The 23,993-nt window shown below is 40.1% G+C and overlaps 1 protein-coding gene across 3 annotated transcripts in view; it reads left to right on the forward strand.

Annotated features, from left to right (window-relative positions):
* The window catches only part of MALRD1 (MAM and LDL receptor class A domain containing 1), a 221,905-nt gene that overhangs the window by 166,303 nt on the left and 31,609 nt on the right, over positions 1-23,993 (forward strand). For all 3 annotated transcript variants that reach the window (XM_083579135.1, XM_083579137.1, XM_083579136.1), the window contains 2 exons: positions 4,752-4,877; positions 7,047-7,110. In XM_083579135.1, coding sequence (XP_083435261.1) covers positions 4,752-4,877; positions 7,047-7,110 — 190 coding nt within the window. The remainder of the gene's footprint in view (positions 1-4,751; positions 4,878-7,046; positions 7,111-23,993) is intronic.

Genomic DNA, 23,993 nt, shown 5'->3' on the forward strand with positions numbered 1-23,993 from the left:
AGAGAACCTGGACTGCATGCAATATTCATTAACTGCAAAGCAAGAAATGCAACTTAAGTATAAACATTAAAACAGCCAGAGAATTCTAGAGTTACAGTTAAGTCCTTGCCAATATCTTAACTATATGCAGAGAATAAAAGCTGCTCAGACCTCATTCCTGAGCAGTCCCTCGTTCTGAATAGTCACATATGCCGGACTCAAATGCCTAACCCTTACCAACAATTGACATAAAGGAGGATGTTTCTGCACACAGAATAACTGTATCAGGTGATAGATTGCTGAGAAACTTGTAGCAATTTGGATCTGTCTGTGACAAACTTTCCTTGAGTATCCATAAAAGCAACAAAAATAGCCAAAGTCTCCTTCTAGGTTTGAGCATTCCTGTAAATACTTAGGGTAAAACTGTACACAGTTCCCTACAGGATTGTCTTTGTGGTTACTGGGGCCATCTTATTATTTCAGAAACCTTCCCTACCCCTATATAAATGTTTGGTGTCCTTAGAAGGTTGTTGGTGCCATCGCTGAGTGCTGCCTAGCTGATGTCACGGTCTTCTCAGTACTGGTCCCCCACTTACGGAATGCACCTCCTGGTGAGGTGCATCTGCTCCCCTCATTATTTTTTTATTATAATGTTTTTTTAATTTGTAGTAAAGTAATATCGATCAAGTCCAACAAAACATGTAGAGTGTTACATGTCTATATCAATTGCATGTGAAAAGATAAGTTGAGCGGGGACATAGTAAAATAACTAAATTATTAAGTGCATTGTGAAGGCTTCAGCTATCTGTTACATAATCTCTCCTTAAGCCTGAGTGGCTGGATGTCTTACATTAACATCATTTCTATTTACATAGTTGATATATGGAGACCATAACTTATCAAAATGATCGTGTTTAGTTTGACTTCTTACAACCCTTCTGTGTTGCATTAGTGCTTGGAAAGAGCCAAATCCCAAACTTTCCCTTGCTATCCCTTCAGAGTTTGTCCCCTTTGTTATTAACATTTAGGTGGAATTTTAAAATATTCCTGTACAGTGGTACATCGGGTTACATATGCTTCAAGTTACATATGCTTCAGGTTACAGACTCCACTAACCCAGAAATAGTGCTTCAGGTTAAGAACTTTGCTTCAGGATGAGAACAGAAATCGTGCTCTGGCGGCGCGGCAGCAGCTGGAGGCCCCATTAGCTAAAGTGGTGCTTCAGGTTAAGAACAGTTTCAGGTTAAGTACAGACTTCCGGAACGAATTAAGTACTTAACCTGAGGTACCACTGTATTTGGCTGCTGAAATATATTGCTTGTAATTATGATACTATTTGGTCTTTATTTTTATAATTAAATGCTGAAATAGTTTTCATTTTTCTGTTGTGTGCATTATGCTTTTCATTCTCACCATACTTCCATTTTACACACATACAAGAATGTTTTGCTTGTTTGGATAGTGTTTAGTGATCATGGATGAGGAACTGATTCTTTTAGGAGCATACTTACTTTTAAAGAAGGATAATGTTTAATATGTTAAATGCTATAGTGTTATTCTAAAAATTGTCTCATGTGCAGAATCAATGTGGATTAGGTGGCATTAAAGATCTTAATCACGACTAAATAAAGGATTCTTTAGGGAGATTGCACAAAGTGAAAAGGGGGAATCATAAATGTAAACAACAATAAAAATACAATAAAAATATTTAAGAACAATTATGAACAACTAAAAACATATTAAAACTGTCACATACTCTCAGTTAATAATTCCATAATTCCCTCTGGAAGTTCACCAATTAAGGCAGTCAAAATCATTGGCAAAAATGTGTCCCACAGTGGGTTTGCACCACTGTTCTTTCTTGCTTCAAAATGATTTTTGAATACTTCTGAAATCGTACCTCAGCACTAATGAATCTGATCAGTTCATATTAACCAAACTAACTGAAAAAAACTAACTAAAAATCAAGTAGTCCTCATAAATTGAGCTAATTGAACTAATCCTACTGAAAGGTGAACTCTCCAAACCAATCAAAGTCAAAATAATTAATTCATTATATCCTATCGTATGCTGCTAAAATGCTGAGTTCAGTCAAGCTAAGGGATATTTGATTTACCTCTGTGTGGGATCTGTCTGAAACTCTGAGATGTGACATTATGGGGTGATACAAGTTGTGGTCAGATGGTTCAAAGATTATGTAGTCACAAAGTTCATGTTCAGTAATTATCTGCTGTAAATTCAGATTGCTTGATCTGGCAAATGGGACATACTATCTGCTATTTTTAATAGTTCTTTTCTGCTCTGTGTTCAAAATTTGAATCACATGAAATGCCTTGAGATACCTGTCTCTAATGTGGCTCTCGGTGTCATTTGGTGAATTTACGGTGATTTCACTGTAGTTATTGCTACTGATTCTTGAATTAACACAGTTGCCCTCAACCACCCAGCCGTTCCTTGTGGGTATGAAAGCACCGAAACACAAGCAGGACTCTCTGCCTATTCATAGTTGGCCAGTACTTGCCTGTAGTAATGTTGTTGGATTCGTATGTAATAATACAATTAAAGAGATTGTATTGTTGCTGAAGTGGGCATACGCCATTGTTATTTGCTGATGCAGCTACTTTCAGAATTTGTTAGTAATGCCCTGGCTTTGAATGGATAAATGATATCAGGCCTTTGTAGCTGTGCATACATTTGTCATTTCCTTGGTTTTAAAAAAATTATTATCCCATTCTTAGACCAATTCTCCTGAATGTGAAATTAGTCAACCAACAATGCCATTGGGGTGGGAAGAAATCTGTCCATAGTCTCTTAAACAATGATACTGAAAAATAATAATCTCAGACAATACTACATAACATTTCATTAGTTATAGTAGCTCTAATGACAGAACGCTGTTAGTTTCTGGAAGACTAAGCACAGGCATTCGGGTCACATCCTGTTGATCAGTGATCCCATCATGAATTAGTTGGAGGCTTATGCATTTCCTCCAAGATTATCCCTTTAAAGTTCTTTGACGTTAGATGATCTTAGAGATTATAGTGGAATGCTGTAGCATGGCAGTATACAGCTTTAGAAAAAACAGGATAGATTTGATATTTTTATGCTTGCAAGCACAGTGTGTTTTAATTTTTGCAACACAAAATAGAACATTTTAGAATATTTGGTGATTTATTGGTACCGGGATAAATACTCTCTTGCATGGAGACAATGTGTAATTATTTTCATCTAGCTGCATAGTTTCAATATTAAATTAAATAAAAGTCATCTCTGGCATACAGCATACACATCTCTGGTCCTGAAATGCAAGCTATATTCTTGTTCCTTTTCAGAACAGTGTGATTAATTTTGTATATTGAAAAAGCAAAGCATACAGTACATACAAAATAAAACAGACTGATCTCTTGCCAGTCACCATCGAGGTTTCAGGACCTACCAAGTACCATAGAACCGCAAACTAGAGACATGAGAGAGAAGGAGAGAGGGAGAGAGAGAGAGAGCACACCAGTGTGTAGTAGTGGTTAGAGTGTTGGACTAGGGCCTGGGAGACCAGGGTCTGAACCTCTACTTGGCCATGAAGGTCACTGGGTGACTTTGAGCCAGTCACTGCCTCTCAGCCAAACCTACCTCACAGGGTGTACAAATGCATATTTATGAAACATCAAGCAACAATTTGTATATGTGAAACAACCATCGCATTTTAAATTTAATTTAATTTATTAATTTTGTTAGTCACTTTATCTTGCCCAAGGCAACCCAAAGAGACTTACAGCCAAACATTTTTTTAAAAAACAAAAAACCAAGGGGGAAAAGAGATACATTAAAAACATCTCACCCACTTCTAAAAGGCCCAAGATAGTTAAAGGCCAATGGCCTAGGTATGGAGGAAAGTTTTTGCCTGGCAACTAAAGATATATAATGCTGGCACCAGCCAACCTCCCTGGGGTGAGCATTCCACAAACGGGGAGCCGCCATACAATATGCAGAGATGTTTCAAACCATGTCATACTTTTCGATGGAGTCAGTTCAGACAGTCCACTGAGTCATCAACTGCTGAGCGGTCAAACTGTGTACATTCATTGTACAGAATGGCCTTAAGGGATAGTATTTGAAGCATGCCTACTGGAAAGATAAACACTTCTGGAGCATCTGTTGAGAATTCTTGTCAACACACAGTCACATGACACATATTTTGAGAGTGTTGAGCGTATGTCACATGCACTGTCAAATGTATTATTTATCTATTATTATTGTAATAATACACAAACACACCCACACATACTGATAATTTATATACTTTCCATTGTGGGGGGGGGACCCCAAGGTGTTTTATATATAAATAAAATAACACAATATGACCAGCTCAATAAAACAAAATTAAAAAATCAATCACAGTAAACTGGGAATGCTGAGGACCAATATTAAAGACAGGGAAGTGCCTGGCTAAACAGGTACATTTTCAGTTGTCGTCAGAAATATTCCATAGACAGAGCATGCCTGGATCTCCACGGGGAAATTAGAGAACACAATGGAGCATAGGAATGAAATTAAACTCCTGCACACATTCAGAAGCAAGCAGTTTAGAACTTTATAGATTAAAACTAACAATATGGATTTAAAGGGGCTGCCACAAAGATGACTAGAAACCAGAACAAACCCTATAACATTTCTGTAAGGTTAAAGTGAATAACCAACTATTTGTCTTGTTGCTATGTTGTATCACTAAATAACAAGGCTCTCTAACCATCTTGTTTGTTTCTCCTTTCATTTAGCTATTAAAGATTGCTTCAATGGGTCTTTGTTGTGTCCATCGACTAATAGCTGTATTCCAGTTTCTCGGCGATGTGATGGCATTGTAGATTGCATTGATTTTGCTCCTGATGAGTCTAGCTGTTCAGGTAGTCTGCCAATTTTTTAGTCAAAATTTCATTCACAATAAACAGGATTTTTCTTTAGCCTACAGAAAACCACGCACATGAGTGGTTGATGAAGCGGGCTGCGTTCCCATGCATGGTGGAGTCCACCACCTCAGGGTCACTGATGTGGAAAATCATGAAGGGTTCACTGCAATGAAATGTTTTTGAATTTATCTTGGAAAACGCTTATGTGCATTTTTAGTGTGTGTAACTGTGTTTAGACATATTTGGGAGAGAAAATTCATGCTGTACCAAAACTAAACACATTAAAGGCGGTGAAATTGTCTGAGATTAGAGTTGCCAGGTTGCAACTCATAAACTCCCCTGTACCACAAAGCAGCTGTGGCTTCTCTCTCCCATGTTTTCCAGCGCCTTTCTTTTTTCCATCTCCTTTGTTTGCTGTAGCAAGCTACACAGTAGGTACGGTGGTACCTTGGGTTACAGATGCTTCAGGTTACAGACTCCACTAACCCAGAAATAGTACCTTGGGTTAAGAACTTTGCTTCAGGATGAGAACAGAAATCGTGAGCCAGCGGCAGTGGGAGGCCCCATTAGCTAAAGTGGTACCTCAGGTTAAAAACAGTTTCAGGTTAAGAATGGACCTCCAGAACGAATTAAGTTCTTAACCCGAGGTACCACTATACAAGAAAAACAAGGAAGGAGGAGTGATCAAAGAAAGAGGGATTTTTTTTAAGCCTGTAGCTTCCTTAATCTACCAGTTCAGTGCTAGAGGCAAAGTATGGTGTTATGTACTGAGTTGAATAGGATCCAAACTGCAGCAGTCTGATTGGTCCTAGAACAATAGGATCCAAAAGGCAGCAGTCTGATTGGTCCTGGAACAATAGGATTCAGAATGCAGCAGTCTGATTGGTCCTAGAACAATGCAGCAGTATGATTGGTTGGCAGGAACCACCCAATCATGCTCCAGATAGAAGTGAATCCACAACCTGATTGGCTTACAGTAGAATTCCGGAATTAGCCAATCATGTGCAGCCCATTGTGTAAATAATGTATATAAAGCAGATGCTTTGAGGGGACTTTCATTCATTCCTCCTCACCACTATGAGCTGAATAAAGAGCATGAAATCACTTTGCGACTCTGAGTATATTTCATATGGGAAAGTCTTTGGTTTGCAAGCTGACAACCCTAATGAGTAATGTTAAATAGGCATAGATATTTGAAACTTAAAATAGAAAACAGGGTCTGCATCAGAGGTCAGCATCACAGGGCACCCGGCAAGGCCTATGCTGCACCTACTTGGCCTTGTTGCTGTTCCTCTTGCCAGTGCCACCTATTCGTCATTTCTCTCTGGTGCAGAAAGAAAGCAGCAGCAAACCGTGGTAGTGAGCAGGAGAAACTGCCACTGCTGGCTCGCTCACTTCCCATTTCTTCATGGGCCATTGTGTGTATGGGGTCCAGAGGTAGAAATAAGCACTTCCAGGAAGGGCAAGGGAGTGGTGGGAGTTCCACTGAGGGACTTTTGCTCAAGGACCTCTCAAAACCCAGAGCTAGCACCGATAGAAAAGTAGGATTTGCCTCAGTAAACCAGTCAAAATCACCTTCTACATTGTATAGTTCTGTGTCTAAAACTGAATAGGCTTCTTATGGTAACATAGAAATATTAAGTGTGATCCAGTCATTTAGTACTGTTGAAGTCAGCTGGACCATGCCCTTTATAAATGAAGAAAGGCATGTGTTTAATTGTCCCATTTAAATAAATGGGGCTTGACTTTGACAATACAGCGCATTTAGTTTTTTTTTAAAAAAAATAATTTTTATTAACTGGCCAATCACATCAAATTAAATCACATCAAATAAATTCCAAATTACAAAGCCAAATTTTTAAATTTTGTTGGGGGAACCCATACTTCAAGATCCAAAGGCATTTAGTACTACTGTATGTATGTATTGAAATATATAAGCTAAGTTGTATAGGCAAAACAGGGTCTGGTTGTGGATTTGGGGGGGGGTGTGGTGTTTTTTTTAAAGTATAAAATATAAACTTACCTCAAGTAGTTATGGAATATTATCCTTTAGATGGTAAATCTGCTAACTGTATATTGTCTAATGAATATGTCCAATGTTTTGCATATGTCAAGAACTCTTGTCATAGTTAAATCATTTTTGTAACTTATTTTCCAACTCTCCAGATTGTCCAGAGGCATATTGCAAAAATGGAGGAACATGCAGTAAGGAACCTGTTCCCATCTGCCAGTAAGTTTTGCTTCTGTTTTCTTTTTCAGTACATTTATTTCAAGGTCGATGGGATTGGCCAGCCATCCCTCTCCTTGCTGATGAAATTATGTCCAGTGTTCCGAGGCTCTGTTTTCCTTCCTTCAGAACAATATTCATGCTGTCATACTGCCTCAGTCCTAGGCAGATATGAAAAGGATGTTATGGTACAGTATGTCTGAGGAAAAAGTAAGAGGCAGGCAGGAGTGGTGCCAAAGGAGGCACAACACTTCTGGGGTCAGTAGTTTCCTTGTCCAGGGCTCAAAAAAAACTCCAGGCCCTAAGGGATTTATTTTACTTCTTTCAGAGAGAATAGATCCAGTGTTCTGCAGCTGTGAAAAAGATGGATTCCATGCTAGGGATCATTAAGAAAGGAACTGAAAATAAAGCTGTCAATATCATAATGCCATTTTACAAATCTATGGTGTGACTGCATGTGGAATACTGTTTGCATTTCCTGTTGCTTCACCTCAGAAAGGATTCTGTAGAGCTGGAAAACGGTCAGAAAGGGCTAGCAAAATAATCAAGGGATGGAGCAATGCCCTGTACAGAAAGCTTGCAACGTTGGGGGCTTCTTAGTTGAGAGAACAGGTGAGTAGAAGGAGACATATTAGAGGTGTATAAAATTATGCCTGGGTATGGACAAAGGACGCGGGTGGCGCTGTGGGTTAAACCATAGAGCCTAGGACTTCCCGATCAGAAGGTCGGCGGTTCGAATCCCCGCGACGGGATGAGCTCCCGTTGCTCGGTCCCTGCTCCTTCCAACCTAGCAGTTCGAAAGCACGTCAAAGTGCAAGTAGATAAATAGGTACCGCTCCGGCGGGAAGGTAAACACCATTTTCGTGTGCTGCTCTGGTTCGCCAGAAGTGGCTTAGTCATGCTGGCCACACGACCCGGAAGCTGTACACTGGCTCCCTCGGCCAAGAAAGCCAGATGAGCGCCGCAACCCCAGAGTCGGTCATGACTAGACCTAATGGTCAGGGGTCCCTTTACCTTTACCTATGGACAAAGTAGATAGAGAAAAGCCCCCCCTTTCTTTAGGAGGCAGTATGCCTCTGAATTCCAATTCATAGAATCATAGAATTGTAGTGTTGGAAGGGACCCAGCATGCAGTCCCCCACCCAATTTGAAACCATCCTGGAACCTGCTTATCTTTGCAAATGTGCTTGCAGTTTTATTTCTGCACCGCTGGAAACCATAAGAGGGGGAAATGCTTTTGTGCTCTGGTCCTGCTTTCAGGCTTCCCATAGATGTCTACTTGGTCACCATGAGAACAAGATGCTGGACTAGGAGGGACGTTCAGCCTGATCCAGCAGGAACTTTTTATTTTCGTAGACAAGTAGCAAAAAGCCTGATCCCTTGTCCCAGCCATGTTTTTGGCCTTGGATGAGTCATAGGACAGGGCATTCTCGCCCTGATTTTAACAAGTGGGCAGGCTGTTATGGGAGGAGGTGATCTCTTGGGACCTACTGTTTGCCATTCAAATCAAGAAGCAGAAATGGTCAAGTGCAGGATCATTATACTAGTACTATGTTAAATGTCAAAGTGTGGAACTGGTGCAGCAAAATGCTGCACTGGTGCAGAGATTTGACACAAGGCAACAGTCTTGGTACAAGTTCAAATCAGATATGGCAGAGATGAGAGAAATGAAATATCACCATTGCTCTCTTTGCGTCCACATGTTGTTGAACTCCAACTTTCACAAGCCTCAGGGATGATGGGAGTTGTCGTCTGAAGGGCCCACATCCCTGTTCTAAACAGATAGTATACTATAGTACAAAATGTATGTGAGCAAATATTTTCAGTGATCTGTTGTGTAGAAAAAAGTTCTAATTAATATTAATGCCACATGTTTAAATGGTAGGAACTTTTGTTTAGAAAATATTTGAAAAACAAATGGGAAATGGTTTAACTGAAGGATTAAAATGGTACTTTGTCTTCATGTTACTCATCAGAAATTCAAATTGCCTTGATTTAATGAGTCCACCCTGTTTGAGTTTCAAGTTAGGGAATTAAGAGCAGATGGAAGATCTGGAAAGGCAGCCAGTACTTATGTGTGACTTTTTGAGAGTGGTGCATAATTATAAACGTTTTATGAAGGCAACCATGTGAGGATCCATAATACTTTTCCTTTTCTTCTGCTACTTCCAAAATTAGGCCAGCATGAATGCCATTCAAAGTTGAATTTTCTTGGCTTGATTACAAACCTGAATGAGGTTGAAATGTCAATTCACAAGAATACATGAGGAGAAAGCCAGCACAAATATTGATGGGAAATGTGTTTCTAACTTCAGCGCCAGATATTTTGTGCAGAAGCAGATCTATAATTTATTATTTCTTATTGCTTTTTACATTCAGAAACTCTACATGGATGCAAGATGTTTGTTTACTACTTAGGTATTCATCAGTTTCTACGGTTGTTTCTCACCTGAAATCCTAATACCACACTTAATATTATAACTGTATTTACAGCAAAAAGTGTCTTGTACAGACAGCAACTATTTTGCACAGGGGTTCCATTCCTGGCCCCCAAACACATCTGTGGATCATGCATAAGCTGCTATGCCCCGTTATGCTGTGTTACACCCCTGCCACCATTCTGCCATGTTCCGCCCTCATTCCTCCCTTTTCCAGGTCCAAAAGGACACGTGTGTCGGCGGTTGCACATCAGTTGGACACTCCTAAAATGGTTGCCGCCTGTGTAGGTACCACTGTGGCAGGAAGGTAAATGGCGTTTCCATGTGCTCTGGCTTCCGTCACAGTGTTCCGTTGCACCAGAAGCAGTTTCGTCATGCTGGTCACATGTCCCAGAAAGCTGTCTGTGGACAAATGCTTGCTCCCTTGACCTGAAATCAAGATGAGTGCTGCAACCCCATAGTCGCCTTTGACTGGACTTAACTGTCCAGAGGTCCTTTACCTATATATAAGTAAATTATAAGGAAAAATTTAAACTGTTCATACTCAATATTTTCCTTTAATCTTGTTTTAATAAATAATTTCCCTGTATTTTAAAATCTTTTTAAAGAATGTTTCCCTGCAGCTTTTAAGTTATTGGAAAAAATCAGTTGAGCATTTGTTTAAATTAAATTACCTTTGTTTTTGCTGATGCAGAGTGATTTCCCACTGATACTCCATGGGCCATTGGGCCATGCTGGGGAGCATGTTGCCTCACCACTCCTGGAAATGGGATGGGGGTACTCAAGGAACATAAGGACCTCAGTCTAACCTACTTCACAGGGTTCTTGTGGGTGGGGAACAAAATTTCCTTTTACACTTTGAGACCTTTGGAGTTTGGAGGATAGAAGTGGGATGGATGGACTGAGAAAAATAGATACTTTCACAAACAACCCTGCACAAATACCCAACCTCTAGATTATACACCTCTAGGAATTAAATAATGTGAGAAGCAGTCCTTGCAGAACTATGTACCTGTCACCTTGGTCAATTTGTTAATCCCAGTGAAATCAGTAGGATGTACTTCTAATAATGTCTTAAGTATTAGGGCATTAGACTGTGATACAATAAAATCGCACTCAGTTGTAGATATGTGCCATAACTTTTAACAGGTGGGATGAGACACCCCTGATGTTAAATATCAGTGCCATTTATTTTATGGGACACTAAAGTAGGGTGAATACTAAGCAGCAACTACCCGTGAAATACATTTTTAGCAGTCATTCCATATAATCACAATTTTCAAAAATGCACAGAAGGTTCATTGAATGAATGCAAATAATGATTAAACTTTGAGAAGGCAGCAGTCTTCTCTCAGACCTATGACTAACAGAAAAGCAGGCTACATTTCTTGAGTAAATTTTGAGCTTTGAACGTATTTACTCAAATCTGCTTATTTGAGTGGATTTTTAAAGAAAATTTAATTGGTAGTGGAAAAAGTCAATAACGGTTTCTAAAACGTGATCCTTCTCATGAATACTCCTGCCATTAGAGCTTTGAAGTTTCGAATTGGGTTGCTTCACCCTCCTATCGTATTTATTTATGTTCCCATTCCTAGCTCATCCCATTCCTAGGTCTTAGAGGCTGTTTACAAATACGAAATATGTTTCTCAACATCTAGTGTCCTAAGGTAAAGAGTGTAACAATTCATTCAAAATAATCCAACTCCATTTTCTTCCTAAACTCCATCTTTTTCTGAGCCAACAACAATTCAAGGTCATGTTTTTCTGTAACTTTAGAAAAGAGGAAATAGCTTTGTGTTGAATAGTGCCGTAGGAGCGGGACTGTTATTGCTTTGAAGATCTCTCAGATGACCGCTCTCTTCGGGGTGGCATTTTTTCTGGAAGGCCAGTGACCAGATTTAGCCTATCAGTCATCCCAGAGCCAGCACTGTGACCCAGATAGTTACCACCTTCCAGCACGGTTGATAGCTGGGTCATTTCCTCTCTACAAAGAAGTACAAAACTTTTTTTCTGAAGTAGTTTCAAAGTCAAGCCCAGCCACTGATGAAAGCGATATGCATCTTTTCTTAAAGGATTTTTGAAGCTGGGAGAGGCGTTCACCCCTGCTCGGAGAGTAACCATAGCAGCACGTTCTAAATATTTCCTTAGGCGCTCTTGCTTGTATTTTATCAGCCCTGTCGGATTATGCGGTATCAGAGCCGGAGATATTTTTAGCATCTGATCCAAATAATTGAATTCTTAATGCAAAAGTAGTGCAAGCCTGTTCGACAAGGAAAGGAAATCATTAGAGAACAGGGAAAGTGAGAGTGATTCGAAAGCCTTGGAAGATGACTGAGGGAGAATTCATCTTGCAGGGCTGAGGTTTGCAAATCCCTTTACAGGACTCTGGGGTAGGCTGCATCAGTACTTGGGATGCTGAAAGCATACTGTGGGTTGTCTGATAAATGCCCAGCATTTTCGCTTGGATTCCCACAATTTTAAGTTGTATCCAATGAGGCAAAAACACAGGCCTGTTTATAAGGCAGGATGCTTCTCCTGAAAGAAGGCAGATGACTGCAAACAGTGGGAAGAACCAGGATGAGGGCCTAAATATACACCTTTGCATCCAAAGTGGTCATTAGATCTTGCAAAAGTTCTTCTCCCATGATGATTTACATCCTCTCTCAATACAGTTAAGGTTTGGGTCAATGAGGCTTAGGAAGAAAATAGATCTTCACAGGGCACAGATTGCTCTTAGGAGTGTTGGCTTTATTGCAAAGGTTAACCAACGTTCTAGGAAAAATTGTTTTCTTCGAAAGAAAAATTACAGAAGATGTGGAAGAGGCTGTTTTGTGGGAGGAGAAAGGTAACTCTCCTTGTAAAGGAGAAGGCTGGTTGATTATTCAGTATTATTTCTTCTGTGCAATTACAGGAGATTGTGGAAGAAGGTTTTTTAAAAATACTCAGAATCATGCAATGGGGGTAAAAAAGTCAAAGATATATTTTTCATTTTGCATGCAAGGGAGAGAAAAAAAATCCCAAACAGTTTTTTTTAATGCATTTGGGACTAATATTAAAAATGGCAATCAGACAAGAGATCAGTTGCAGACAATATTAATTTTAAAGAAGTTTTCCTTATGTTTTGACCTAATGTTTGTTTTTCAGCCAGTTTTCTATCCAACATGTGTGCCAATAGGAACACAGGAACTGTTGAATATTATCAAAATAAGCCCATGAACAATGAAATCTTCTGTACTAGCTGGATGGTTCTTGTTGATTTTAATGGATGCTAATATACAGCCATACCAGTACGCTACAGCAGCTCAGGCAGAAAAGGTCAAGTGCAAAACCACCGGGCTGTCCGCTGCTGGGTTCAGGGTTGAGCTTACCTCCTCAGTGCAAAGTGGCCATGAGTGGTGTGGGGTTTTCTCTCTCTTTCCATTAACTATTTCTCCAGTGCTCTGCCTCCTTCCTCACACTTCCTGAACCAAAAAGCCTCATAGGTGGAGTTACCCCACAACTTATCCCCTAGGCTTTAACTGAAGCATGAGAACCCACTAAGGCTGGCTACTGAGCACCTGAGATCAATGCACTCACTGATTGTGTTTCTAGGGGAAATTCTTCCTTTTTTTACCTTTAAAAAAACAAACATTTCTGTGTTCATTCTGCGGGAGTTGACATCTTTCCGCAGAGCCTGCAAGACAGAGCTGTTCCACCAGACCTTTGGCCAGGGCACAGCCTGACTCCCTCCTTTGGCAATCTTCCCAGAACTCTAGCCCAATGGTTGCCATCCATTTAATTTGAATTAATTTTATAATTAAATGATTTTAGAATGTTGTATTATTTTATTGTTGTTAGCCGCCCTGAGCCTGGCTTCGGCTGGGGAGGGCGGGATATAAATAAAAAAATATTATTTATTATTATTATTCATTTCTTTGAATGTAAAAAGACTTTACTTTTAAGAAATAACAGTGAACAGCTGTTGGGAGCATGGTAGACAATCTCCCCAGCTTCTTGCGCTTACAAGTCCCACTGAAGTGCCCTTGGGTTCTCAAGAAGCATGGGGAGCTAGGAAGGATAGAGACTTACAGAAAAACAGAAAGGTGATTTATAGAATTAAAGAAGGGGTGTTTCCAAGAATCCACAGCCACCTCAAAGTAAGGTAAACACACCCAAAACTCTGAGTGTCTTATGAGAATTTCAATGACATTTTCTCTCCCCTTTTATAATTTTTGAATGCCATTTCTTATTAATTGACGGCGAATATTAAACACACACACGCACAGAGAGAGAGAGAGAGAGAGAGAGGAGGAGGAGGAAGAAGAAGAAGAAGAAGAAGAAGAAGAAGAAGAAGAAGAAGAAGAAGAAGAAGAAGAAGAAATGACTCATTTTAATTGATGCAACCTCCATATGAAAGAAAATCTGTGGAGGTCGCACATATGGTGCAGATCAGTGAAATTTGTCCACTGAGTGCTACCTAGGAAAAGTTGGGTTCACTCTAATCTCATTGTAATCAATGGCCCTCATGCTGTTTAATGTGCTTCAGAACCTACTAGGTTTCATGGGACTTAAGCTTGCTTACCTTATCTTGATTATTCCTAGTGGTTGGAGGTTTGTTGTAGTGATTATATTTGATAGAAAGCATTAAAGGCTTTCTGTGGACTCCAGAGTATATATGTTTCTGATATGGCTGTATAATATTCCAAAACGTGATTTCCAAGCAAATCTATACCTGTACAGATTCTAGAAAATCTCATATTTATTTGTTTTTAAGTGAAGTTTAGGGTTGTTGAGCCCAAACTACTTAGCTGGGTTTTCACATAGAACAAATGCAAGTCTGTGAGTTGAATAACTTTATGTAAAACAAGCAAATCCCCAAATGTTTGTCTTTTATGCAGTTAATACAAAATACAGTACTACAGTACTAAAGCTTTCCTGGGTGCTCAGTTTGATTGGCTGCAGCTATATCTTTGAGAAAGTCACTTGCTGTTGGCGGGGGGGGAGAGCGAGGATTTGCACGGAGAGAAAAATGTATTATCATCTGCTCTGTGCTTTAGGGCCCAGTGTCCTGACCTCTGACCAGCCTGTCTGCCCCTATTAGACTCCCTGTTGGTTCAAGAGCTGCAGGCTTCCTTGTGCTCCTCTGATCCTTTTTTTACCATTCTTCCTGCTCAACCAGCATGAGCTCAGATATCCGAGAAATAAACTCTTTATGCCGTTGCTAGGTGGCCAAGGAACTGCCTAACACATGCAAAATCTAGCAAATTAAATAAAACTTCTTGAACTTTTCCTGCCAGATTATAGTGTTGACAGACTGGTACTGCTCCTCGAATTTTATTTTTTCACACACACCTTTTCTCATTACTTAGTTGTTTTTTTGTTTTATGTTTGCCATTGTGCTAATTGGCTACCAGTCTACATTTCTTCTAGAAAAGTTGTTGCTATCTATGTATTATTCCCACACAGAGTTTTCTTATATATGAATTCATCACTCATATTTGTTCCATGTTTGTTTGTTTGTTATTGATACCCTAGGCTGAGAGAAATGTATACACAGAATAGTCTACAGATCACATTTTGCTGCTAGGGATTTTTGTTACAAATGTAAATATATATTTGCTGTGTAACAGCAGAGAAATTATGCACTGAGTGGCTGATCACTACATTTGTTCACTGATAACTTGTTCTTATTGTCAAACCAAAGCAGCAGTGGAATTCTAACTTTGTTTTTAGTAATTACCCAAACCGAATTGCTGTTAAAATTACTTTGTAATGTTCATCTCCTCCCAGCCTGGGACAGACTGCATAATCTTGGCAAGCACCCATCCTTAGACACCCCTTCAAGATAAAGTTTGAAAAATGTGCCAAATTGCAAAATTCAAACAAGATTCATAGTAAGCAATGTAAATATCAGGATGCATACATAGGATTACAGAAAGTTCCTTGTTGAACATAGTATTATAATGTGCCTTGCTGCTCTAGTTCTCTGCTGGCAACTTATAATATAGCAAGAGGTGCAAATGTCAGGCAATACTAAAGGGATGATAATCATCCCTGACAAGAAAAATCATATACTGCAATGGCTGTTGATGATCTTTCCATTAAAAGTATTTAAATGCTGGGTCATTAACCTGACACATTACTGAATTTTTAAAGCACTTTTCAGTGGAAGTCTCTCTAGTTAAAATCTGTTCAGGCATTTTGGATATACATCTGTATTGCCGTTACTATATTTCTTTCTTAATTATCAACTTTCAAAAATGTGAATCAGTTTAATACACCTATTTGAAGTTGGAAACTTGCGTGGGCACATATATTAGTAGGAACCATTGGTGATTACACAAATCCATGGAGTCCGTCAATGGCTATTAATCATACAGGAATGCAGGAAGCTGCCTTATTTCAAGTCAGATCAGGGCTGGGTCTAGACACATCAAAGAAACGTTTCAGTTAAATACATTGTAAACTTTGTATGAGAAATCGGGTTGGGAAAAACAGAACTCCACAGCGCCATCTGGTGTCACAGGATTATAATGCATATACAACGCATATAAAGCACTTTTTCTTTGCCAATGTAGCTGAGTCCTAGGACTGGTTCATCTAGCTCAGCATTGTCTACCCTGACTTGCAGTAGCTCTCCAAGATTTCAGATGGGTTTCCCCCAGTCCTACCTTGAGAGAATGAATCCGGGCCCTTCTGCATGCAAAGCATGTGTTCTGCTTCCAAGCCACAGCCCTTGCTCCAGTCATGATGACCATCAGCAATCTAATGGCTAAGAAGTATTATGTCTCTGAATGTTACAGAGTACTTCTTACTGTCCTGGTTGTGGTCATTCCTAGTGGTTGGCTGCTATGGGCCACAATTGTGTTCATTCATCATTCAAGAGAGGCAAGCACACTCTCTACCTTATTAGATATTGTACATGACCAAATAGTGGAGATCTTGTGTGGTAAAGCAGACATTAAAGTGTAGTTCCCTGTGTTGTTCCTCCACCCCATTTTTTATAAGTCTAAAAAAGTCAAAAGAAATCTAATGAGACTTCAAATCTTAATGTAAATATGGTGTAGAGGCAGAGGGAGGAGAAGCTGCTTAACCCTTTCCCCCTTTGGTGATACCCATATTTAGGCATTCCGTAACATCATGAATCCATGGGCTAACTCTAACCCCTAGACATCGACAGTGTGCTAGCCACACACACTAGGCCAATCCTTGATGAGCATTAGAGGCCTTTATGTAAGTGCATCGGGCTCCATCCATGGGGTCATACATGCACACATATGTACTCATGTTCCCCCTCTCTTCAGACTGACACCAATTACACATTGACTGGGAAGGTACAGCTATCATGTGCATCAGCATCTATAAGTCAAGGCTAGCCTCTGCAATCTCAGTAGTCTTTCCACACATTTGTTACCCACTGAGTTTGTTTTGTTGGAATCCCTAAACTGGTTTTCTTCCAGAGGAGAAGCAGCTTGGAACATGATTTTGAGTAGAAAAGTGGCCTGAGGACAAGAAGATAGGAATTTCATCTGCTTATCATTCCTCCATTTAAATTTGCAGCTTCCTGGGGCTGGTTTTTTGGGTGTGGGCAGCTGGCAGGCTTGTGCATCGTTTGGCCCTTTATGAAAAAGACATCTTCCTATGCCCACTAGGCCATAAGACCAGTATAAGAAATACATTTGTGACATTGTTTCAGGAATCATGCAATCCAGAACCACTGGCATTTTGGCTTTAACATTAGTGGTTTGTGAACTGCGCACAACATAGTACAAATTCTTTATGTCTCACCAATGGTCATGGAATGTAAATAGCTGACATTGCTGCTTGCCTAAACGTAATCCATATTGTACTAACACGCACCACACAGTTAATGCTTTTAGACTGTATCTTCCATTTCTCTTCAGATTGTTCAGTTGGCAAGAAGGGAAAGTGGTTGTTTAAAAAACACCTCTCACTGGTCTAAGCTCTGTCTGTCTGTCTCTCACACCCCCACCCCCACCCACAACAAACTACAATCATAAGCTATTCATATAAAGGAAAGGGTAGAGTAAAGGTTGTTGGATTAAGAACTGCCCTATTCCATCTACATTTACTTTGGGGGCTGCTGACTAGGAAATGTCACAAGAAAATACAACGTATGCTTAAGTTTTGTGTGTTTAGTTAAGCCATAGTTTTAAGAGCTGGGGAGCTGCTTGCTTCTGCCAAAAAAAACCACCTAAAAGTAAGCACATCTGCTCTAACTTTAAATGGGGGTGCAGGTTATGCTTTCCTAATCACAAGATATATGACATACCTGTGGTCTCCATGGATTAGTTCCTGGTTCCTAAGCACTTCAATTCCAGTGAAGTCACCGCCTACAATGCATTGTCTGGGCAAGCCAAGCTTTTGGCAGCCGACTCCTGAAAGAAGGCTGAAGCCCAAACCATAAGAGCCATGTCATCAAACAGTTCAACTTCCTTTTTGCTGTGTGGGTGACCAGAGAAACAGCAATGGGGCTTTTTTGATTGAAACCTCCTGGCTAGCAGCTTAGTTGCAGCAGGCGCATTAACAAAAAGGCACACTAGCAAATAGAAGCAGGAGCTGATGCAGTTTCACTGCTGAGCAAAAATAATTATGTTCAAAAGGGAAAGCCCTTTTTTGCAGTAGACCACACTGCTTGAAACATTTGCATCTTCCTCCTCCTCCGTGAGTGGTAGTTGTAAGAAGAGCCCTGCTGGATCATATACCAAAGGCATGTCCAGTATTCTGTTCTCGTAGTGGCCAACCAGGTGCCTAAGTCCACAAATGAGATATGAGCATGAGAGCACTCTCCCACTCATGATTCTTAGCAACAGGTGTTCAGAGCAGACTATCTCTGATGCTGGAGAGAGTTCCCAGCCAGCTAAGGATGAGGGAGAAATGTGGTGGTGTTTGTATTTAAACGAGAATCTACCTAATTGACACTTCTCAAACTAATATATGAACTAAGACACAATAATCCATTGAAATTTGCACTTCTCCAAATGTTGTGATGCAGTTCTCCAACCAAGCAATGTATCCAAAAATGCATGTATTAGTAGAAAGTTTGCATAAAAATGCACATCTTAGCAACACTAGCATACAAAAATGCATTTTATTAGGGGATATTATGTGCCACAAAACCCCCTCTTACAGTTCCCATGGGCAGCGGTGGTTGTGGCATGGCCATGGCCAATGGCAGGGGATGAATCCTTTGCTGTTGCTAAGAATCATGAGTGGGAGAGTGCTCTCATGCTCATATCTCATTTGTGGACTTAGGCACCTGGTTGGCCATTGCAAGTTGGATGACATGTCTCCTCCACTGACTATGTGGGGTGATGGAGAGCACACAAAATTCAAACTGGTCATTTTTAAATTTAAAAGGCCAAATCATGGGCAAGCTTAGGGGTGGGTCATTCCAGGTAGGCCTGAGTGAAACCTTACCCTGCCTGGCTTCAAACTGGTCTACCACCTGCCTTTTTAAACCAGCCGTACCAAAGAAATGCTTATTGGTTAAAACTGCACACACACACATGGAGAAAATTGCAGTAAAATGATGAAAAATTTTCATAAGGATTTTTTCATTTAAAGGATTCACAAATTGCTGCAGAAATTGCTGGAGAACTGAATTTAAGAGAAAAGAGAAATTGGGGAGAACCAAAATTGCCAGGTTTATCCATCCCTACAGTTAACATAACTAATAGTGATTGAAGGATGCTTGCATTGTTCTTTGGGTTTTTTCCCTGTACTACTTTTCCGAAATGGGATTTATCTGGCCGTTACCGATTGTAAACCCTTCTGAATGTATTTGGCAATATATTTGAAATGTGTTATTAGGCTTGCATACCTGAAGCTTCAAACCACTCACTCATTTTATGCCCAGAGGGAGCTATTGGAAAGCTCTGGACTTTAATCAGCAGAGCTCTCTCTGTTCTTTTGACTCAAAGTTCTCCTTTAAATGTAAAGCAGTACATGATGTAAAGAACCTGTGCTGCTTGTTGTATTAGCTCTAGGTAACAGAAATGAAGGAAAAACAAAACAATCTGGGATGACTGCCAATTACACCACTGTTCCTTTGGTTCTGTTGTCCTGGGCTAAATCTTTCCCATGTGGAAGTCCTGGGCCACATAGGTAAAAGCTAAAGGACCCCTGGATGATTAAGTCTCATCAAAGGTGACTATGGGGTGCGGCGCTCATCTTGCTTCAGGCTGAGGGAGCCAGCATTTTTCCACAGACAGCTTTCTGGGTCATGTGGCCAGTATGGCTAAACAGCTTCTGGCACAATGGAACACCGTGACAGAAGCCAGAGCTCACGGAAACACTGCTTACCTTCCCACCACAGCGATACCTATTTATCTACTTGAACTGGCATGCTTTTGAACTGCTAGGTTGGCAGGAACTGGGACAGAACAACAGGAGCTCACCCCGTTGTGCGGATTTGAACCGCCAGCCTTCTGATCAGCAAGCCCAAGAGCCCCAGTGGTTTAGACCACAGTGCCACCCATGTCCCATGTGGGCCACTTAATGCTATGCTAAACAAAGGAAATGTATCGCTCCCAAAAGAGTACAAGTGGACACTCAAGACAAATGTAGAAAGGGGACTGAGGGGCTCCCTCATGATTCTTACAGAATTTTGAGGCCAGTTAAACCTGGCTTCTTGACAAAGGCAGGTGGTACTTTGGACCAAAGGTGAGAGAAGTTCCATCTCTGATGTAAATGATCTAGGTAGTTGATGAGAAATTTAGCTAGCAACTGTTTCCACATCCATGGATATACACTTCCACCGTAAAAGACGTGGCTCATTCCATCCAGTTGGGTTATTGTTGTTGATGATGTTGTTTTTAAGGAATAAACTATGGACCAAACTACAGACCAAATGGCAAGGCCTTGTGGATCTAATTAGGCCTACACACCACAGGTTTCCCATTGCGAGAAGTGAGGTTACAGGGAACCAGACAGAGGGCCTTCTCAGTAGTGGCGCCCACCCTGTGGAACACCCTCCCCTCAGATGTGAAGGAAATAAGCAGCTATCCTATCTTTAAAAGACATCTGAAGGCAGCCCTGTTCAGAGAAGTTTTTAATATTTAACGCTGTACTGTTTTTAACACTTGATTGGGAGCCGCCCAGAGTGGCTGGGGAAACTCAGCCAGATGGGCGGGGTATAAATAATAAATTATTATTATTATTATTATTATAGATGATGCTTCCAGCATACCTTAACATTAGATTAAAACAAACATAAATCAGTTGTGCTTTTGCCTCTTTATTCACTTTGCTATGTAGAAATTGAAAAAAGCTGCAGTTTGTGCACGTAAGGCAGGATGTAGAAGGAGCTCTACTTATTAAGAGTTCTACATCTTGTTCAGGGGCTGAAGTATATCTTGTTTTATGAGATATTGGATTTCATTTTGTACAGTCGGGCAGTAAATTGTCTAAAGAGTGGTTACAAGTGATGAAAGCAAGGTGGATAGTTCATTGGAAGAGTGATAATAATGTACTGTTTGTTGGGGGAATTAAATATAGCATTAGAATAAGGAAGCCTTATAACCCTCACCCTACTTGTTTATATTCTCATAGTATAGGGTTATATTATGATAGGTTCTCTGGGTACAGAATAGTAGCTACGCTTTATTTCCCCGCCTACAAACTTCAAAACCCATTCAAACTATTTTCGCTATTTTGACTTGAAAGATTCCATTATGGAAGAAATCCATATGTCAAGAACAGTGATCTTCAGCAGGCCAAGAGCTGGGATCTACCTGAAAGCCCAACCAGGAACATAGAACCCATATTCAGAATCTCATACATAAGGGGATGTAGCCCAGCAATAAACTGATGGAAACTGTCCTTCCAACAAAACAAAATGGTGGTGGTAGCAACACTTCTGTGTCCCAACAAACCCACTGACGATCACTGGCCTAGAAGTGTCAAGGGCACAAAATTTGTTTCAAGTAGAGAGAACACAGCAAACCACTTTTATGGAAGGCATATTGTCAAAGTAGGAAGAGCCTCATTTAAAGAGATATGGATGAAGCAGTAAAACAGAAACTTTATTTACCATAAAGATGTAATAGCTATGGCAATTAAAGAACCATTTCAAATCCTTGGTATACCTGAAACTCCTGCTTTTAATGACTGACATCTCCATTCTTCTATACTTTGAAAGAAAAAGAAAACCAGATGCTAGGCAAAGCCTACTTAAATACATGAGAAGCTCAAGTGGTCATTTGTGATAGGAATATTTCTAAAGCTGTCAAGGAAATAGGTGGTTTAAGAACTGTTTGCAGCACCAGCTTCATTGATTCCTCAAAGATGGCATAATATTGTTACTTGCAGAGTTCAAGGTAATATCCAGCCAAAAGCTTTCCTATACCACTTTAATGATAAGGGCTTACCCCACAGAATCCTGGGAATTGTAATTTGCTAAAGGTTCTGGGAGCGGATATGCGACCCTTAACAAATTGCAATTCCGAGTATTTGTTTAGAGGAGCTATGACTGTTAAAATTGTGTAGGTGTGGTTTAAAAGTGTGATGTGGGTGTGAAGCAAGTTTTTTTTGGTTCAGCCCTAATTTCAGCTTCATTGAAGTCCAGGTTGCTATGAAGGTTTGACAAGAAGTAGAGTGAGTTTCCCTTATTCTAGTCAAATGTTTAAGGAGAGCAGTTCAAACATTGTATAAATAATCCTGTTATTTAATATTCAGACCAATTTTTCATGTAGAAAGGGGGGGAAGATCAGTTCAAACATCATGTATAGATATCTAGTAATTTCATATTCAGGCCAGAATAAACTGATTTATTTCAGGTATTTGAAACACTCTCTCTCTCTCTCTATATATATATATATCACAGCTTACTGTTCTTTCTGTAATTGCACTTTCATCTGCCTTACGTAATATCAGGTGAGGAAAATAATGACTCCCTACCCCCAACATGGATATTTCTTACCCATCCTAGATTGAAAAATGCAGAAACAGAAGCATTCTCTTCCCCCACCACCCAGCTACAATTAGATTTGCAGTCTGCATACTCACTCAAAAGAGGTGAAATGTGTTAATTCTACTGGATGTGGTGTACATGTAATATACATATGCAGCACAGCAACATTGCCCTCTTCTGCTTGAAACTGGACCTGCTCCACTGGTTTTCATCATTTCCCTTCCTGTTGATGCCCAGCGACTCAAATGTTGTTGGCCTTGGCCTTAAACAGTTTCAGCTTATACCCCCAACTTTGTTTTCCCCTTTGTAAGACTTGGTTGGTGTGAGTTATGATAGATATGAGTGTTCTAAACACCAGTTTATAAAAACAAACAGGTCTTTAAATAATTATACTTCCACACAAAAGTGGCCATAACAAATAGCCAACAGCTGACAATATATTTGTCCTGGTAGGACTTGGCTGAAGCCTCTCTTTTTTCCTAATCCTCTTTGCTTCTCATTGTAGAGTTTTACTCCACCATGGCTGCTCTGGTATTTACAGAATGTTGTGGTTTCTTAGGTCAAAAGCTGGAGTATTTGTATCTCTAGTCAGCTTGTCAGTCAAAGAAGTGCAAATCCAATCATGTAACACAATTCAACACCAGGTGGTTGGGGGCACTTGCATGCATGGGGTTATGTTGCATATAATTTATTTTAGTGGTGGTGCATTTGGTTTGGAGTGCTTCGAAACGCAAGCTCGTCGGTTCCAGTGCTTATTAACAGAATTGAGACAAAGTTAGCAGGGCCTTCCTTACTCCAGTCCTGCAGTTTCCCCACCTAAAGGGACAAGTAACTCATCTTGAGGAAAGAGGAGGCAGAGGCGGTCAGCAGTTCAGAGGCTCTGGCCAATTGTCTTTCCTCACCAGGCTTTATGTATGTAGGTTCAACCCATTTTACTGCTTTCCTGCTACCCAAGGGAAAGGGGATGTTTAATTACTGGTTTCCTTTCATTATAGTGAAACAGCACTGTTTTCCTATAATAGAAAGAAGTAAGGAAAAGGTTTAGAAAGAAACCCAATCATTTATCATAATGCTACACAATACACACTTGGTTGATTGGGGAGTAAACCCCATTGGATTAAGTAGGATTTGCAAGTAAACATGGATGGGATTATGCTGCACAGGATTTGTTTTTATGTAGAGGAGGAAACCAGAAAAGGTGTCTTTCCTTCCTTTGCATCCTTTTGTAAAATGTGATTTCTAAAAGAAGAAGCCTCTCATGAGGGGAACATACAGCGTTCCCCCTTTATTTGGTCCAATGTAAAAAAATAAAACATATCAGCCTCAGACATTATTGTTTGATGTTGTCTTCTGTGGGAGTAGATGAATTTACGTTTGCTTGGGAATGACAAAATGATTTATTCTCTCCAATATGTACTGCAATCCACCTGGCAGAAGTAATGTCCTATTCTGGCAAGCTCCAATTGAAACAGGCCATTTCAGCTGATAAGAATACCACACTGAGATTTGGAGGGTGGGGGCGGATAAGAGAAAGA

Source organism: Podarcis filfolensis (genome assembly GCF_964270895.1).
Source record: "Podarcis filfolensis genome assembly, chromosome: 12".
NCBI lineage: Eukaryota > Metazoa > Chordata > Lepidosauria > Squamata > Lacertidae > Podarcis > Podarcis filfolensis.